The sequence below is a fragment of the Chelmon rostratus genome, chromosome 7 (assembly GCF_017976325.1).
Source record: "Chelmon rostratus isolate fCheRos1 chromosome 7, fCheRos1.pri, whole genome shotgun sequence".
Lineage (NCBI taxonomy): Eukaryota > Metazoa > Chordata > Actinopteri > Chaetodontiformes > Chaetodontidae > Chelmon > Chelmon rostratus.
The window spans coordinates 10,110,140-10,125,742 of NC_055664.1; the positions used below are offsets into that span (position 1 = coordinate 10,110,140).

The 15,603-nt window shown below is 42.2% G+C and overlaps 1 protein-coding gene across 1 annotated transcript; it reads left to right on the top strand.

Annotated features, from left to right (window-relative positions):
- The first annotated feature begins 1,211 nt into the window (after nt 1-1,211).
- igsf5b (immunoglobulin superfamily, member 5b) lies at nt 1,212-15,258 on the top strand. The gene is made up of 10 exons (XM_041941371.1): nt 1,212-1,343; nt 2,145-2,240; nt 4,047-4,364; nt 7,290-7,417; nt 7,598-7,763; nt 8,352-8,483; nt 12,066-12,090; nt 12,776-12,864; nt 14,135-14,196; nt 15,018-15,258. Exons 2-10 carry the CDS (start codon nt 2,192-2,194, stop codon nt 15,126-15,128), a joined length of 1,080 nt encoding a protein of 359 aa, XP_041797305.1. The 5' UTR covers nt 1,212-1,343; nt 2,145-2,191; the 3' UTR covers nt 15,129-15,258.
- The last annotated feature ends 345 nt before the right edge of the window (nt 15,259-15,603 follow it).

The window sequence follows — 15,603 nt, forward strand, 5'->3', positions numbered from 1 at the left end:
TGTGGGATAAGGTGGAGGAGGACATTCACTATAGCCTGATCATTAGATACAGCATTCACTGTAAGTACTTTACAATAGCATGCAAGTGTTGTTAATATGCTAAATATATAATAGGCTGTCATCGACACAGGACCACTGCTCTGCATTTACCTAGAGTAAGAACCTTTAGTTCAAATAGAGAGTCAGGTCACTGAAGGGAAATAAGATGTGAATGCAGCATGACAAAATCTGTGTTCCACTTTTCCAAAATGAAAAAACACAGTATGTGGCCTTACCATCCAAAAGTTATTAACACGACGGTCTGCAGCCATCAGCATGCTCACAGTGACAATGCTAACATGCTGATGTGTAGCAGGTAGACTGTTTACCATCTTATTTTAGCATGTTAATGTGCTAATTAGTGCTAAATTCAAAATGCAGCAATTTAGATTCAAGATTTAGATCACAAGATTGTTAGCTCACATCAGAACAGTAACTACACTAAAAGAAGTGGCAGTATTTGAATATAACAAACATTTCCACGGGAATGCCATCAGCACCACAAACCAAATATAAAGTACAATGCACCATTGTTCATCTATCATTATACCAGGAAGAGATCAGTTACTACAGTTCATCCCATGGGTAACATAAATGTCTGTAAACATTTCAGTCAAAACTACAAATGTCATGATAATGGTGACGCTAGAGCAAAAGTCAGGGGATCGCCACAGTCAAATGAATACATTGTGTGGGAACCAAAAGGTCTGTTGCAAATTTCTTGGCAATCCATCTAAAAGTTGTTGAGATATTCCACTAAAAGACAAAAATGTCAGCTCGTAGTGGTTCAGTCAGTTCAGCCATTGGGATTCATCCTCTGGGGAACTTGAATGTCTATAGATTTTATGGCAATCCACCCAAGCGTTGCTGAGATATTTCAGTCTGAAACAAAGTGGTGGACCAACCTATACAGACAGACTGACATTGCCAACCAGAGCCACGCTGCTAGCATGGCTAAAGATTATCAAAGCATATCATCTTTTGGCCACACATCATATGTACATCTGCCATGTTTATATTACGGCTACTTCACCAGTGTGTCCAAATGCATTCATTTGAGGAGGGCGGAGGTCTGCTTGGGCCCCTGGGAACTGGGAACTACAAGGGCCATTGTTTGCAGTCTGAGTCACCCTGAATATTTACATCTGTGTGTAGCACGGGGCAAAGTTCCCTCTGAGTTTGGTAATATTTAACGGGACAGTTTTGGGTGACATGAGCCCCAGCATGTGGAAGAAGCAGCTCTGATGACATGCATCCGCTGCGTGTGATAACTTACCGCTGATCCACAGAGACACCAGGCTGAGGTATGTCAGACAAACACAGTTGCAGGAGTTATGGTTGTTTATTGTTCATTTAACTTGACTTCAGCTTCATTTAGGAGATGCTACGTTCAGCTGTGTGTGAAAGAAATGGGTCAGAGACAGGTGCAGAGCTGCAAGATACTTAAACACAACATTTTACAGTGTAATTAGTGTCTCTGTGAGTAATCATAATCTGACCTGGATAAAATACAGTGTGTGGTAAAACGATCCATCTATGGAGTTACTTCACTGTCCCGTCAGTAGCGATAGAAACAAGATATATACAGTCAACAGATGGTTACATTACAAACAAACATATTCAAGTTGTATTTGTTGTAACTTGTGTCATCTTTTCAGGTTGGTTTGACTTTATTGCATTTATTGCCTTAATTGTAGTGTCAGTAAATCCTGAATTTAATGTTACTTGAAATGACAGAAATGCATGAGTTAAGGTCAGAACTGATAAAATAAGAATTAATTTAAATCTGACTAAAATAAGCTTTATTCATTATTTTTTTGACCTGGTTTTCTTTTCTTTTGGAAAAAAAATCACCAGCAGGTAATTTTATTAGGCTATCAGGTTAGGCTATGAAAAAAGGCCCTGTTGTCATTTATACAATATGTAGGATATGGATATATACTGTATATGTTATGTACGATTTTATAACTATGTCAGTCTGGTCAGTCGTGGTGCACTGGAACAGACCGACAGGACAACATTGCAGTAGATCCATGTTGCTCACATGGCTAAAAAGTTGTGATTATGATGAACTGTAGGGAATAATTTAGTCCTCTTTGTTTCAGGTCCATTCAGCATTGAACAATGGATTGACTGTATTGATTGATTCAACATGGAGCTCTATTCTCTGTTAGTGCTCCTACTTTCATGCAGGATTCAAGGTGAGAGTTCAGCTCAAAACAAACACAGCAGCTTGTTTGACTGGAGACGCGTCACAGAGTCCGGTAATGTGCTGGTATTAACGGCCGCATTCAGTGCCGTGGGGTGCTTAATACTGCAGCAGCACCCTTCAGATTAAACCCACAGACAATCTAATTAGAGGGCCTAATGATCTAGCTGCACATTATAATTAATTTTCTTCAAAATGGCTGCCTATCTAGTTAACAGTAAGATGTAGCCAGTGGTCAGGGGACTTCAGAGTCACTGGTTCATGGTCCCAATAGGAACACGCACAAATTATGCTCATTACTCTGCCATTCTCTGACTGCAATGAAAAGAAAAAGCTGTATGCCGCTGGCCTAGATATTTCACAGACCTAATTTCCTCAACGGATGCATAATTTGTGATTTTGCATGCCGGATGTAGACAGTAACACAGTTAGCTCACCGCAAACAAGTTATACATCACCCTGACTGTAGTGGTGTAAACCTGTTATTTCATATTTCACGGTTTGCCATTAATATTAATTCCCTTTCTCTTCCATTTGTCAGCCATAGAAAGCCACAAAGATAGGTTGGACTTCAGCCGGGGTCGTGTGAATTGATGTGCCTCTCTATGTGTCTGGGTGATGATGATAGAGTAACTGTGGAGCGGGCCTGAACACTTTCTGCACAGCAGCTTATGAATGTTTTCTCCATTCTGCTATCTTAGCTCTCATGTAATCCTTGTAGCTTTATCAAATTCTGCAGGTAACTGTTAAAATGTTTTACCCTGTAGAGTGATGCCGTGGCCTGCTGCTGACAGCTACAGATTAAGTTACACTCTCCCTTTTCTGTCAGTATTTCTTCCCTAAATCCTATTTGCCCTCATTCATGCACCCAGCCAAATCACCAATCTCCATCTGGACAGCCACAGTAAGAAACAGATTCAGGGGGTTGTGCTGTCATTCTCTTTCTTTGTCTCTTTATCCCTCGAAGGCCGTCTTCATTTCTTTGCTTTCTGTCCGTCTTCACTCTCTTTCCTTTCCTTTCATCTCTTACTCACTCTCTGCATGTCTTGAATGTTCTGGCAAATTAGTTTGAAAGTGACAGTGGGTCCTCTGCCATGGCGGGATTTAGATTTGTGCGCTACGGTTCATGTTCGACTGAAACAATGGCTGTTTTGTTTTTCTCTTCTTTGAACAAACTGAGTGGATGCATCTATATTTACTGGTCACTCATTCTCCACCATATTATGGTTCTCCTTCATATTTCCGACACTAACTTCAATTTATATCTGTGACACTTTCTCAAATAATGTCAATCAGACTCTGCCTGGATGGTTTCATTCTGATTTCTGCTGCAAATGTGATATTGCTGTATATGCACATATATCATATTTGAAGGAGTCTGTTTGCATTGCGAAAATAAATACATAAATAAATAAAATAGTTGCAAGTCCTGCTAGATTTATACATGTGCTCATGTCACTCAAAGGAACTCCAGGGAGCCACTGGTGCTGTTTTTTTTTTTGGTGTTTTATATGGATTAAACAAACAAGCTATAACATGATAATTAGTGATCTTAAAAGTGATGGTATATTTTGTCACATTTGGACAGAGTCAGGCTAGCTGTTTCCAGTCTTTGTGCTAAGCTAAGATAGCTGGCTGCTCCATAGCTTCATATTTACCGTACAGACATGAGAGTGGTATCCATCTCTCAACAAGAAAGCAAAATGTCAGAACTTTTATCGTCTGTGGCTGCAGTGTTAGGAAGTGGCGCTCAGCACTTGTTCATGTGTTTTTTGTCTGTTTCTCTTTGGAATTTCAGCAGTTGGAGCTCAGGTGAAGCTGTCACCTCAAACACTAACCGTCCTGCAAGGAGAGGAGGCCCGGTTCACCTGCAGCACCTCCAACACCCGGTGGACCGTTATGGTGTGGCTGCTGAACGGAAAAGCGGTTCTAACCGTCTCCAAGGAGAACGGCGTCCTGCCCGCCGTCACCCCTAATGTGACGGCCGAGAAGAGCCCTGACTCACAGCGAGAGGGCTGGGTGTTTGTCCTGAAGAACACAGAGAGGAGCAACCAGGGACAAGTAACCTGTGACCTCCAGGGCATTGAGAGTAAAACAGCAGGACTGTTTGTACAAGGTCTGTATGTTCATATGCAATTGTTGTATGTTTGTGTGTGAGAGTGACTCAGAGGAGGAACTGTGTGTGTGTGTTAGCTTCATTCATTGTAGCAGGAAGGCAGCAAGGAAACTGTTTATTTCTGCTGCAGAGAATTTCAAAGGCTTTTTGTGCAGCCAGATCCTCTCAGGGACTCAACGGCAGCAGTGCGAGGGAGTGCAGTAACACGCTGAATCTAACCTTGACGAGGCAAAAAGCAGCCTGTATAAAGAAGAGGTAAACGAAGGGACGAAGCAGAAGTTGTGCAGTTGCTTTCATTCTGCCCGCCCACACACTGTTGTCTCTGGGCCTTCGTTTTAACTTGTTTGAAGTGGGGATTCAAGAATGAAAGTTTTCAGTTCCCTGTAAAAGCAGCTCAACTAATGATCAGTCAGGTTGTATATCAAGGGTGGGAAATCATTTGGGTCTGTGTGGTGGAGTACAGTCGCCCAGGCATGTTTGATGGGCTCTGTGACATAGTTGATGACAGTGTGGGTGGTGTCCGGGATAGGAATCGATTGTCCCTCAGATATAAATAGCAGGTGGAAAGCCACGGACTCCAAGCCAGTCAGACCAGGCAGCAGAGCGGGATTTACAGCCAATCTCCTCTCCTCTCCTCATTTAGTATATATTTTTATGCCGACGCCGTGCCAAAGGGGTTATGCTGTGTGAGGACCGGGTAGCACATTTGCTGGATAGTTAAGAGTCGGGGTTTGATAAGAATCAGTTGTTCTCAGCAGTTCTGATGGTGTTCTGATCTCAGCTGGAGCACTGCAGTGTGGACCAGCATTTTAACAAGTAGGACTTCCCTGAAAAAAGTCTAAATAGGCAAGTTTCTGCACTTAAATTGGGCAGAGTAATCACAAACAGTTTAATTTGCACACAAATTAGGGATTGTAAAAGAATTATTTGGGGTGGAGGGGAGGGCAGAAAAAGATTTATGCAATTTTCCTTTTTCACTGAAGGGAGAGGAATCTGATTTTTGGGAGTGCAGAGAAGCATATTTCCTTTTTTTTTACTCCATCAGAGGGAAGGGACCCCACCGCCACAACCATAGTTTTTGTACGGCTCCTTATTGCCTCATAAAAATGCCACTCGACCGCTCTTTTAGCTCACTTGGAAGTTGCATGCCTCAAAATGGACGACAGCTTATTACATAAATGCTTCAAGATTTGCTTGGACCTGTGCTTCTCTTGACCTTATCCTTCAACTTATTTGCAACTACAGTCTGTACAAACTGAAGTGAGAGCTCAGCAAAAAAAAAAAAAATTAAAAATCTACGTGGAAACATCTCCTCTGCAAAAAGCACGAGGAAACAAAACCAATGACCCATCGCCTCCAATATATTATGGAGAGAGCCTCCATTGCTGCCAGGGCCACAAATTCCCTACGACATATGCAGCCATTAACAGTAGTGTATGGTGAATCAGGCCCTCCAGTCTCGATGCAGAGGATCACTATGGCCTGACACAGCCTTTTAATTAATTGTGCATGCTGGCACGCCCAGTTAACAGTCAGCAACTCTGCCTGTGATTTGTGTGCTGCAGCTCCAAATATATGGTTGGAATGGGGCCACAAATCTACAGCGGGCTGCTTGACTCTGTATGCTATCATCCACACTCCCTGCTTTAATTGTCCAATATGAAGATGATGTAAATATGGCCGCGCACTGCTGCTTGCTATCGCCGCTCCCTCTCTGCTTATTTGTCCGACTCACTCGCACACAAATACACTTTGAGGAAGCACGTACGCACAAACCGCACACTTGAGCAAATCAATATGGCTGCATGCGCTGTTGAGTACGAACATGATCTGCAGTGAAGGCTTGAGCGGCAGAAAAGCTCTTTGATATAAATCAGAGAAGAGTGACCGTCCCTGTGATGATTGGCCCATAGCTGTATAGGGTTCTCCTCATTGGAATAAATTCACACCCACACATACCATGAATGTGTTACATACTGTTCATGTACCACCAATCCCACACACAGACATGTACGAGTCTTTTAATGCTGCCCACAAGGTAGCAATTTCCCCTCAGAGGACTCCAGCTGAAAAATCACTGGAATTAGAGTTAACTGAGGGCTCCGCGCCTCACAGAGCCTGCCACAGCAGCCCAAAGTCTTCAGAGTTTCCCTACAGTGATTAACAAACCCTATGAAACCTTATTTCAGGGATCACTTTGATTGGAGTGTTGGGAGGAAGTGCTGATTTCGTTCCTTTCTCTGTTCAGATGTATCAATCAGCCATGATCGCCCAGAGCCCCTCATCAGTCAGTGAAAATGAGGCTGCTGGTTCCTCGCCAACCTTTATTCACTGTTGCTGAGGCTCTCTAAAAGCAGCTGGAGTCCACTATCAGAACCGGTGGCTTTTAGAATTGGATGGTACGATGTTTATGACACCAAATCAGGCATCAAATAAAAGCCCCTGGAGAAAAGGGAATATCCAATAATGCCTATGAAACATCTGGGGATTTGAACGTAAATCAACACAGACATGTCATTCGCTTAGACAAAGCACCAAAGCTTCTGTAATTATCCTTCTGTCTATAGCAATTGTCTGCTGCAACCACCGCCTTTCATTCTGCCAGACAATAGACATCACATATGAGATACTGTATCTCCCAGGGCCTTAAGTGGCTTATTTGGCTGGCAGGGAAGGAGATGAAGGGGAAAAGAGGAGAAGCGCTCGTCAGGCATTTGAAACTTTGAGACACGCGATCAATCACCCGGGACGAATGAAATCCGTCTTTTGTAAGCAGGCGAGCTGAGGAGGTGATGCTCATCTTTGGCACAGATATGTGCATGCAGCTACATGAATTTCAAAGGAGACTGCTGTTGAAACCCATACGCATACCCATAAACCTATGTATTTTTTTTTTTTTGTGAATGTGCTTTCGACTGATTGCAGAAAAGGGCAGCGTGAAAGTTTTTGGAGATGACAAGTTGGCTTTTAAGGGGCAGTGGGTTCAGTTTGAATGCCAAGCAGCAGGATGGTACCCTCAACCCACCCTGCAATGGCAGGTGTATGACAGAAAGGTAAACATATACATCGTCATCACTCTTATCTTTATATCAAAAGAGGTAATTTTGAGAAAACTCAAGATCAAGACTCTGTTTCTGTTAATCCCATCACATCAGATCATAAACATCCCACTTAGTCAGCAGAGTATAAATAATACTAATTCTCTCTCTCCCTGTCTGGGCATTGGCGTGGAGGTGAGCCAGGGTGAATACAGCATCAGTAGTGAAGAGTCAGGGAAGAGCCTCTTCACAGTGACCAGCAGCCTCAACGTGACGGCAGCGAAGAGCTCTCATGTGGATTGTCTGGCCGCTGTGTCCGCCCTCCCCACACCAATGAAGAGCAGTGTCCGACTGACAGTGGGTGAGGGAACGCCACCATCGTGTTTTGCATTAAATAACATATGCATGCGTGCAGGCAAATGCAAAGAGAGAAACTTCTGTTGATCCTCTCTTTGTTCTGTCCTACTTTAGTCCTCTGTCTCTACATTTCTGTGTGCTAATCTCTTTTTCAGCCTGTCTCTCTTTGTGTGTTTCATTTGGTTCCACTTTTTTTTTTTGCCCTGTTCTCTTTTGGGAAGCCTGTGAATCATCGCTGAGCATTGTTATTGAAGAGGAGAGAAAGGAGCTGCCATATCAAGACTGCACGAGTTTGCATCACAGTCGCTGAAGTGGAGCTGAGGTTGCAAACCTCTCGAAGGCCCACTGCCGCAAAATACAAATACTGCTTTATTATCTTACTACTGTTCCATTTGTAGTTGTAGTCGTAGCATTTTCTCAAAATACACTTAGAGCAGCTTCCCTCAGCAAACACCCTCATGCCGGCATTAAAACAGGAAATTAAACACAGCTTTCTTTACACTATGGCTGCAAATCTGAAATTGAATTGCAAAGTGACAAGACTGTTTCAGCATTTCTTTACTAAAACACTGCTGTGACCTTCTCTCCTCAGTTGCAGAGGTGGTGCAGGAAAGAGATGACTGCACAGTCCCGCTGGCGGTAACTGCCTCCCTCTCTGCTCTTCTGCTGCTCCTCTTGCTCTGCATCTGCACCGTCCACTGGTACAGACAAAGGAGACAAGCAAGTAGGCATTTTTCTCTTACTTAAATTGCTCTAAGTGACAAAATGTCTTTTCCAGCACACAAAGTGTGATTAAAGTATAATGAAGAAGATAGGTGGTTACATGCTGTGACTCGGTGCTGCCCCACGCTGGCCTTCATCAAGGGCACGCAATATTTTTTCTGACAAAAGTGGAACATTAGTTGTCAGCAGAAAGCTTTTCTTCTGAGGAAGCAGCGGCAGCACAGAGGTTAGAGAAGCGTGTGTTTGACTGCAGGGTTGGAGGTCTAGATCCCAGAACAACTGCAACAATTCAAGCAGGAGGGAGTAATGACTGTTTATCCTCTTCCTGATCAACTACTGCAGGGGTGCCCTTGAGCAAGACATTTCACCAGCTAAACATCAACACTTTTGTCCCTGCAATTGCAGTTACTTCATTTTTTTCCCCCATATATATTTATTCCAAGTGAAATTAAGTAGCATAGTAGTGTTTTTCCTGCTACAACATACATATCTGAAGTGGCCCTGAGGGTCAAAACACAACAGCGTTTCAGAAAAACAACATTTCACAAAACATGACAGCATTTCAGATTACACTGAGGGTGGGACAACACTTCTTGTTTGTGATTGGGCAGAACCGAAGTTAATTCTGAGTTTTTTTCAATAGATGTGTGAAGGTGGGTTGGTGCTACAGTAGATTGGATCAACTGGAGGGAAACTCTACCCTGCTGTTTGGTAGTTTAGCTGTCGGGCAGCTGATAACAGTCTGGGCATGTGTTAGCACCATCTTATCATTTTACCCTGCAAGGACACTGCTGACAGTGGTACACAGTAGAAACAGGTAATGACATTGAACTGTCACCTGTTGGGTCGTGTTTTCCTACCTTTTCTGGAACCTGAAATGTTGTTGTGCTTCCTCAAATGTCATTGTGTTTCCTGAAATGTTGCTGAGCTAATGTGCTAACCATACACTGTCTCTCCACAGCTTGTAACTCCCCTGCTGGGGCTCAGCCTGCCAGCTCTGCTATCAATCAACCAGGCATACTGACACACCCACTCAGAGGCTGAGAGAAAGAGGGACATTTCTGATATTTACCTGAACGCCTTTTTTTCTTACTTTTAAGGGTGGATTATCAAAAAAAAAAAAAAAAAAAAAAAAAGGGGAAGGGGAAGGCTAAATGTGATTTCAGTTGAACTTTATAGGCTGCAATTTAACTTTTTCACTTAGCTTACCATACCACTGTTCACACTAATCACATCAGTCCAATGTTATTAGCTTTCCATGGGTATCAGAAACAGGACGTTTATAGACCCATTCACAGTGAACAATACGCCAGTGATGTAAATAAATACATACAGAAATGTAATGTAAACTTCATTTGTCACTTTGTTCTGTAATTCCTTGTTTGTTGTTCATCTATTTTGAACTTTGTGCTACTGTCCTTCACAATAATGTCTTCTATTAAGTACCAGCCAAGAAACAGCACTTCCACTTTTGTATGAGTGGTCTTTCCACTGCTGGTGCATGATTTAATAAAGGTGTTACACAGTGTTGCAGAAAAATAGATGAAAAGATTTCCAAAGGGACCATGTCCTGGTCCTCAGTTTATATCTAAACCCTATCAGTTGCACCAGTGGGACGGTCAGATAAAGGCCACTGAGATGTAAAGATGAGCTCACAGTCGCTTGGTGGGAATGCGGTCAAAGTGGTGACCTTGGCTATCAACCTGTTTGCTGAAAGGATTACAGCTGTTTATACACTGGAAGAAAATGTACCTTGGGGAGCATGAGGCCCTGATTCATACTTGGTCCCTGTCAGATGAGTCAGTATGTGTGACTGAACATACCGCACTGTCAACAGACTGTCACATTAAGCTTTTGGACACAGTTTATACTCTAGATTTAAAGGAATAGTTAGACATTGTGGAAAACACACTTACTTGCTTTCAAGGTTATGCACTTGTGGCTGCACAACAGTCCTTCAGACCAATCAGTGTTGTATGAGAAACTACTGGCAGCTGCAGGTGGGCGCGGTTTAGATGTGACAACAACAGGACTGTTCCCTTAAAGAAACAGCGATGCCGCTCCTAAAGTGGCTAACACAGATGCTGCTATAGCATTGGTGATATTAGAACCGGAGAGCATTTCTTCATTGAAAGAAGAGCAAGAACAGCAGCGAAGGCATCTCTCCATGGAAAATATGTTTTCGCTCTTCTCCCAACTCCATCACATGATTCGTTGATCTGATTGGTGGATGTTAGGCTGTGATAGATGACCATACACAGAAGTTTCATTCAGTACCTTTTTGAAAGTGCCTGCCGTTTTCCAAACAGTTTCCATGGATGACTTCCCAGATAGTTCTGCATGACAAACCATCTGACGCGTCAGGTTAGACAGTTAGATCACAAGACTGATGCTGTTTTGAAGCTACAGCCATCCACCAGTTAGCCAAGTTTAGTATAAAGACTGGAAACAGTCTTGTTTAAGTCTAAAGGTGACTAAGGCCATACCAAGTTGCCTGGCTCAGGAAATTCTACAAAACCCATTAATAACATCTTAAAACCACCACGCAATGAGACAGTTTTACTGCAACTCTTTTAGAGCTCATAACCCAGCCCCAAATATACGTGGCCGGGCTTGGTGTCACCTCTCCAAATAGAGAGGTCGATACGTTGGCAAGTTGTCGTGTGATGTTGTGAGAGGTCTGGCCAGAAAGGAGCGACGTCGTCGAAATGTTTCTGGAGTGCCATCTCCGTGGGGACCGTCGTTCTATAGCACAAGGAGGCGGAGGAGGCCTGTTTGTGCGCGATAACAAAAAGTAGCCCTGAGTCACACATTTAGAAGTCTCTCTAATCCCTGTGACTGATTCTGGACCATTGCAAATCACGGCTATGGTTTCGAGCTAAGGGATTATCATAAAGCAGGTGTGACCTTTCTCCTCCGGCAGCTGATTCTGCACCTGAAACGTCTGATACCTCCTTCGCCATTGTCCTTGCTTCAGTCCGAAGGCTTTAATGTAACATCCCTGAGCAGGTTAAATTAACTTCATGAGGATGTTTCACATGTTAGAGGATGTGGCATGCTTCCAAGTCACTAAGCTCTTTTTTGAGTAATCCACCTCAATGGGGAGTAATGTATGCTTTGTAATTATTGGGAAAAAAAGCGATCCAATATAGTCACCCTCAAAGACTTTGGCCAGCATGACAGCAGGGATTTAAAATATAATGACAAAGGCAATTTCTCTCCCTGTAAAAGGAACAGTTTATATCTCTCCTGAGGCAAGAGCCATCTGCACCATTGTTATATTGTTGTGTTTTCGCTGTGGCCAGGAGGACCTTTGGCAAAGACTAACCATGAAGCCGTGTTACAAAACTAATTAACACTCGGCTTCAGCTTTCACTGTTGAATTGCAAACCGACTGGAGGCTATGATATTAGTGCAGAACCCAAAACTAATAAACGGCGGGACATTTACAGCTTTCATATTGCTGTAGATGCAGTGAGCGAGCACAGTGGTTCTGTGGTCAACGCAGTGAGAATAATAAAGTTAGCGGCTGATAGCTCATAATAGTTCTGTAAACTTAATGCCTCATTTTTTTACCTTTCAGAGCCGAGCCCACAGGATGCAATAAGGTAAGATTTAAGAGCTCTTTTTGTAGACACCCTTTGTTTTATGGGGCTATTTTTAGATGATGAAAAACTTGGATTTTCTTCACATTTTAAACTAACAAAAAGAACTTTAATATCAACTGTGGTGTATTGAGTAAAAGTGACTGACTTGAGGACAAAGTAGCTGCCAAAAATCTGTGAAAGAAGGTGAAGACTCAGCGCACATCTCAATGAATTCAAACAACTTTTCTCTGAGAGTGAATGAACAGGCTTTTGTTGTTTCTCATTGTAAAAGAAAACTGACAACCTGAATTGGAAATTGCATGCATTAAATAGTCGTTTCATTTTGCAACAGCTTAATTAAGAGTCACGTTGTCGTTCACTCATTTAAGAAGCAGCTATATTACATGTTATATTTGTCAGCATTTTCCATGCAGCTGAAATACATTTTATAGCTTGTTCATTGAGCACATTGAAGTGGGACTAGAGCACTTTGGTTGGCTCTAATAACATGCAGTGAAAAATGATGATGATGTTCATTTCTTGTCTGTCAAACCACTTTATAATGAAAACAATGAAGAGGATATACTGCAGCTTTGTGAGAGAAGAAAATGTTGCTCACAACAGCATAGCCTCTGACAAAACGGCTCTCCCTTATCTCAGCTAAAGGTTATCTTTTTCATTGGACGACTCGTTTGGATATTTGCAGGTCTGACCAATCAGTGAGCGGGAGAGGCTTGGTTGCTGAGGCGACGGGCGGGAAGATCAACTTGGCATACTCTAGCGAGGGCCCCACAGGTGAGAGCGTGACATAGAGTTCAACATATTAATTGTAAACCTCTAAAATGCAAAAACGACAGCAGAATGAGTGCACAGATGAACGTTTCAGTTTAATCTGATAAACTGTGGATTTAAATTACAATAAGTAGGATTACTATTGTAATGCACAGGTAAGTCAGATTTTTACACACTCATGACACTACATTACAACAATATTTCTGTTGGGATTTTAATAAGGTCGTGGATTTACTTGATGAAGTTTTTGCCTTTCAAAATGTTTCAATCTAATATGACTGTATCTTCAAAAACCTCTATAGAGGACATATCTCATGCATTTCTGATACAGATCAATTCATGTGATAGATCACTATAGCTTCAGTCAGCTAAAAAAGCCTTTTTACTATGTTTGCGTGTTAACCACAAAATATATATCCATGTATATATACATATTATATATATGTTTTTGCCAAACATGTTTGAATTCATGCTACACACTGCAGGAATGTGTGTCCATTCGCTTTCCTGCAATTCCAGAAATCAATCATCACATTTAACATAAAGTTGTTATTATTTCTTTGTCAAAGTTAGATTATGAGTCCTCTGTAATGAACTTTTATTGCAGATTGATTCTCCACAACAATAATGTTACTTTGACAAAAACAAACAAACAAACAAAACAACTTAAGAAAGACTGAAGAGTCTGCTAATCAATATTCATATTGCATAGGAATGAAGTCAATGGATGAATAGCAGAAAAAAGCCCACTCAAATTCTGAAAACCCTGCAGAATGGCTTCCTGTGGTGTAAACTACACATACTTTGTCGTAAATGGGCTGAATGTAAAAACACGGTCTGGTTCTTTTAGTTACTGTATTGCTTATTGTATTCACAGTACATTGCCACAGTAATTAGTAACATGATGCTTCAAGGAACACAGACCAAGTAATGTCTTTAGCTGGGTGAGGGCCTTGCAAATGGCTATCATCACCAGTTGAGCAGTCATGAGCAACATAATATAAAGGTTTCAAAATCAAGCAAAACATTTCAGTAGTAGTAGTTGGAGGAGGAGGAGAGGAGAACATTTTTTATTCTGTTCTTCAGACAGAAACAAAAGGTGGATTTAAACTGCGTGCTGTGTTTACTTTGTACACATCTCAGGCCTATGAGTCAATAGATCGCCTAATTCCTCCTATTTCGCTGAGGTCTGCTTTAAGTCCACAGCGAGCTGCAGCTGGTCAGAGGGGCTGCGAGGGTAGATCAGCCTAAATTGCTGTTTTTCACTCTGCAGATGCAGTTTACAATGAGCTAATCATGGAAACGGGTAGCCAGATGGACTTCAGCTTCTACAAGGTAAGATAGAGAAAGGGAGGGCGGGAGGGTTGACAGATAGAGAGGTAGAGAGCAAGAGAGAGATCAACTGGAGCTGAAAGATGCAACCATTCATTTTACAGCTGGAGTTTCTGCCACCTCCATCCATGTTGATGAGAACAAGAGGGTCCTGCACAGCTATACTGCTGCACCTCTGCAGGCTGTCCATCAGACAGCTTGGTGTCAGACAGCTCAACACATCCATTATGGCATAAAGCAGGGACGTGGAATAACATGCTTTTTGGTCATAGTGGTTAAATCTACTATCTTACTATCTAGCACTATCTTTAGCTTACATCATCGCTGTGGTGGAGCTTCTACAGGTGTACATGAAGATGTGGACTAAACAGCCTGACTGAGACGCAAATTGAAAAGAAAATACCTTTTCTGTCTGTACCTTGTAAATATTGACATCAGCCTAAAATGATTCTAGCCTGTCAGTGTCAAATGAGGTAACTGTGCCTCAAGGGATTTCTGGGCTTGGCCTGTAATCGACTAATTGATTGTTATATTGATTGTGGATAACACACTATTGATATCTTGTGTAATATCCTGGTGTCTGCTAATGAATGGCCATCTGCACTCCTCTGGACTGGTTTATGTTGCCTCTTTTCCCAATTACGTCTAATGTGGAGCAGCTGTGACTTGAGGTGCTTTGTCTTTGGTAATAGCATTACCTCCTCTAGAGGTGCTAAAGGTGGAGGACAGTCAGTTTTTTTTAGCCTTTTCTTGTGATAGTTGTCTGTCTACGCTGCTGCAGATAATTATTGTCACTAAAGCCTTAATCTGACGATGTGCTCCAGGTCCCTGATGTCGTGTCGTCCAGCAGCCTGTCTCTGCACAGTGAGAGCACAGCACAGGTGTGTCTGTCAGAGGAAAGCTCCAAGAACGTCAGGAGAATAACCACAGTTTGAAAACATTTATGTACAAAGACAGTGTTCATGGTGAACACGGCTGCACAGCACAGTAGTTACAGGTGGGCCACTCACCAGCGTTTGTATGTTGTAATTTTTCATATTTTTGTAAAGCTAGAAGCTAATGTTACTGGGTCTTGAGTTAAATGTGCACAGAATAATTTGAAACAATATTGTGACATCTTTACCTTCAAGATTTGAAGTAGTCTTAAAATATGTCAACTGTTTTTTTGTATCACAGAGCACAATAAATTTGTTTTTGTGTTCCTTTCTGTTCTTGGCTTCTATTGAAATCCAGGCAGCTTTGGCCATCATTTATACTGGTTACAATGTTTTTGTCATTACAACACAGGATAACTGTGGGTGGGCAACTACCATAAGCACAGTGGGTCAAAGTTGAACCAGGTAGACGATCTGTAAACTGTGATGCGTGTTTTCTGACTTGGTTTTCTCCTTTTTAGAGACGTTGTTGTGC

Excerpts from the sequence above, each read along its gene's own strand:
- igsf5b (XM_041941371.1), top strand. The coding sequence starts at position 2,192 with ATGGAGCTCTATTCTCTGTTAGTGCTCCTACTTTCATGCAGGATTCAA. Across the intron at positions 8,484-12,065 it reads CAGACAAAGGAGACAAGCAA|AGCCGAGCCCACAGGATGCA; the intron begins GTAGGCATTTTT and ends TTTACCTTTCAG. Across the intron at positions 12,091-12,775 it reads AGCCCACAGGATGCAATAAG|GTCTGACCAATCAGTGAGCG; the intron begins GTAAGATTTAAG and ends GGATATTTGCAG.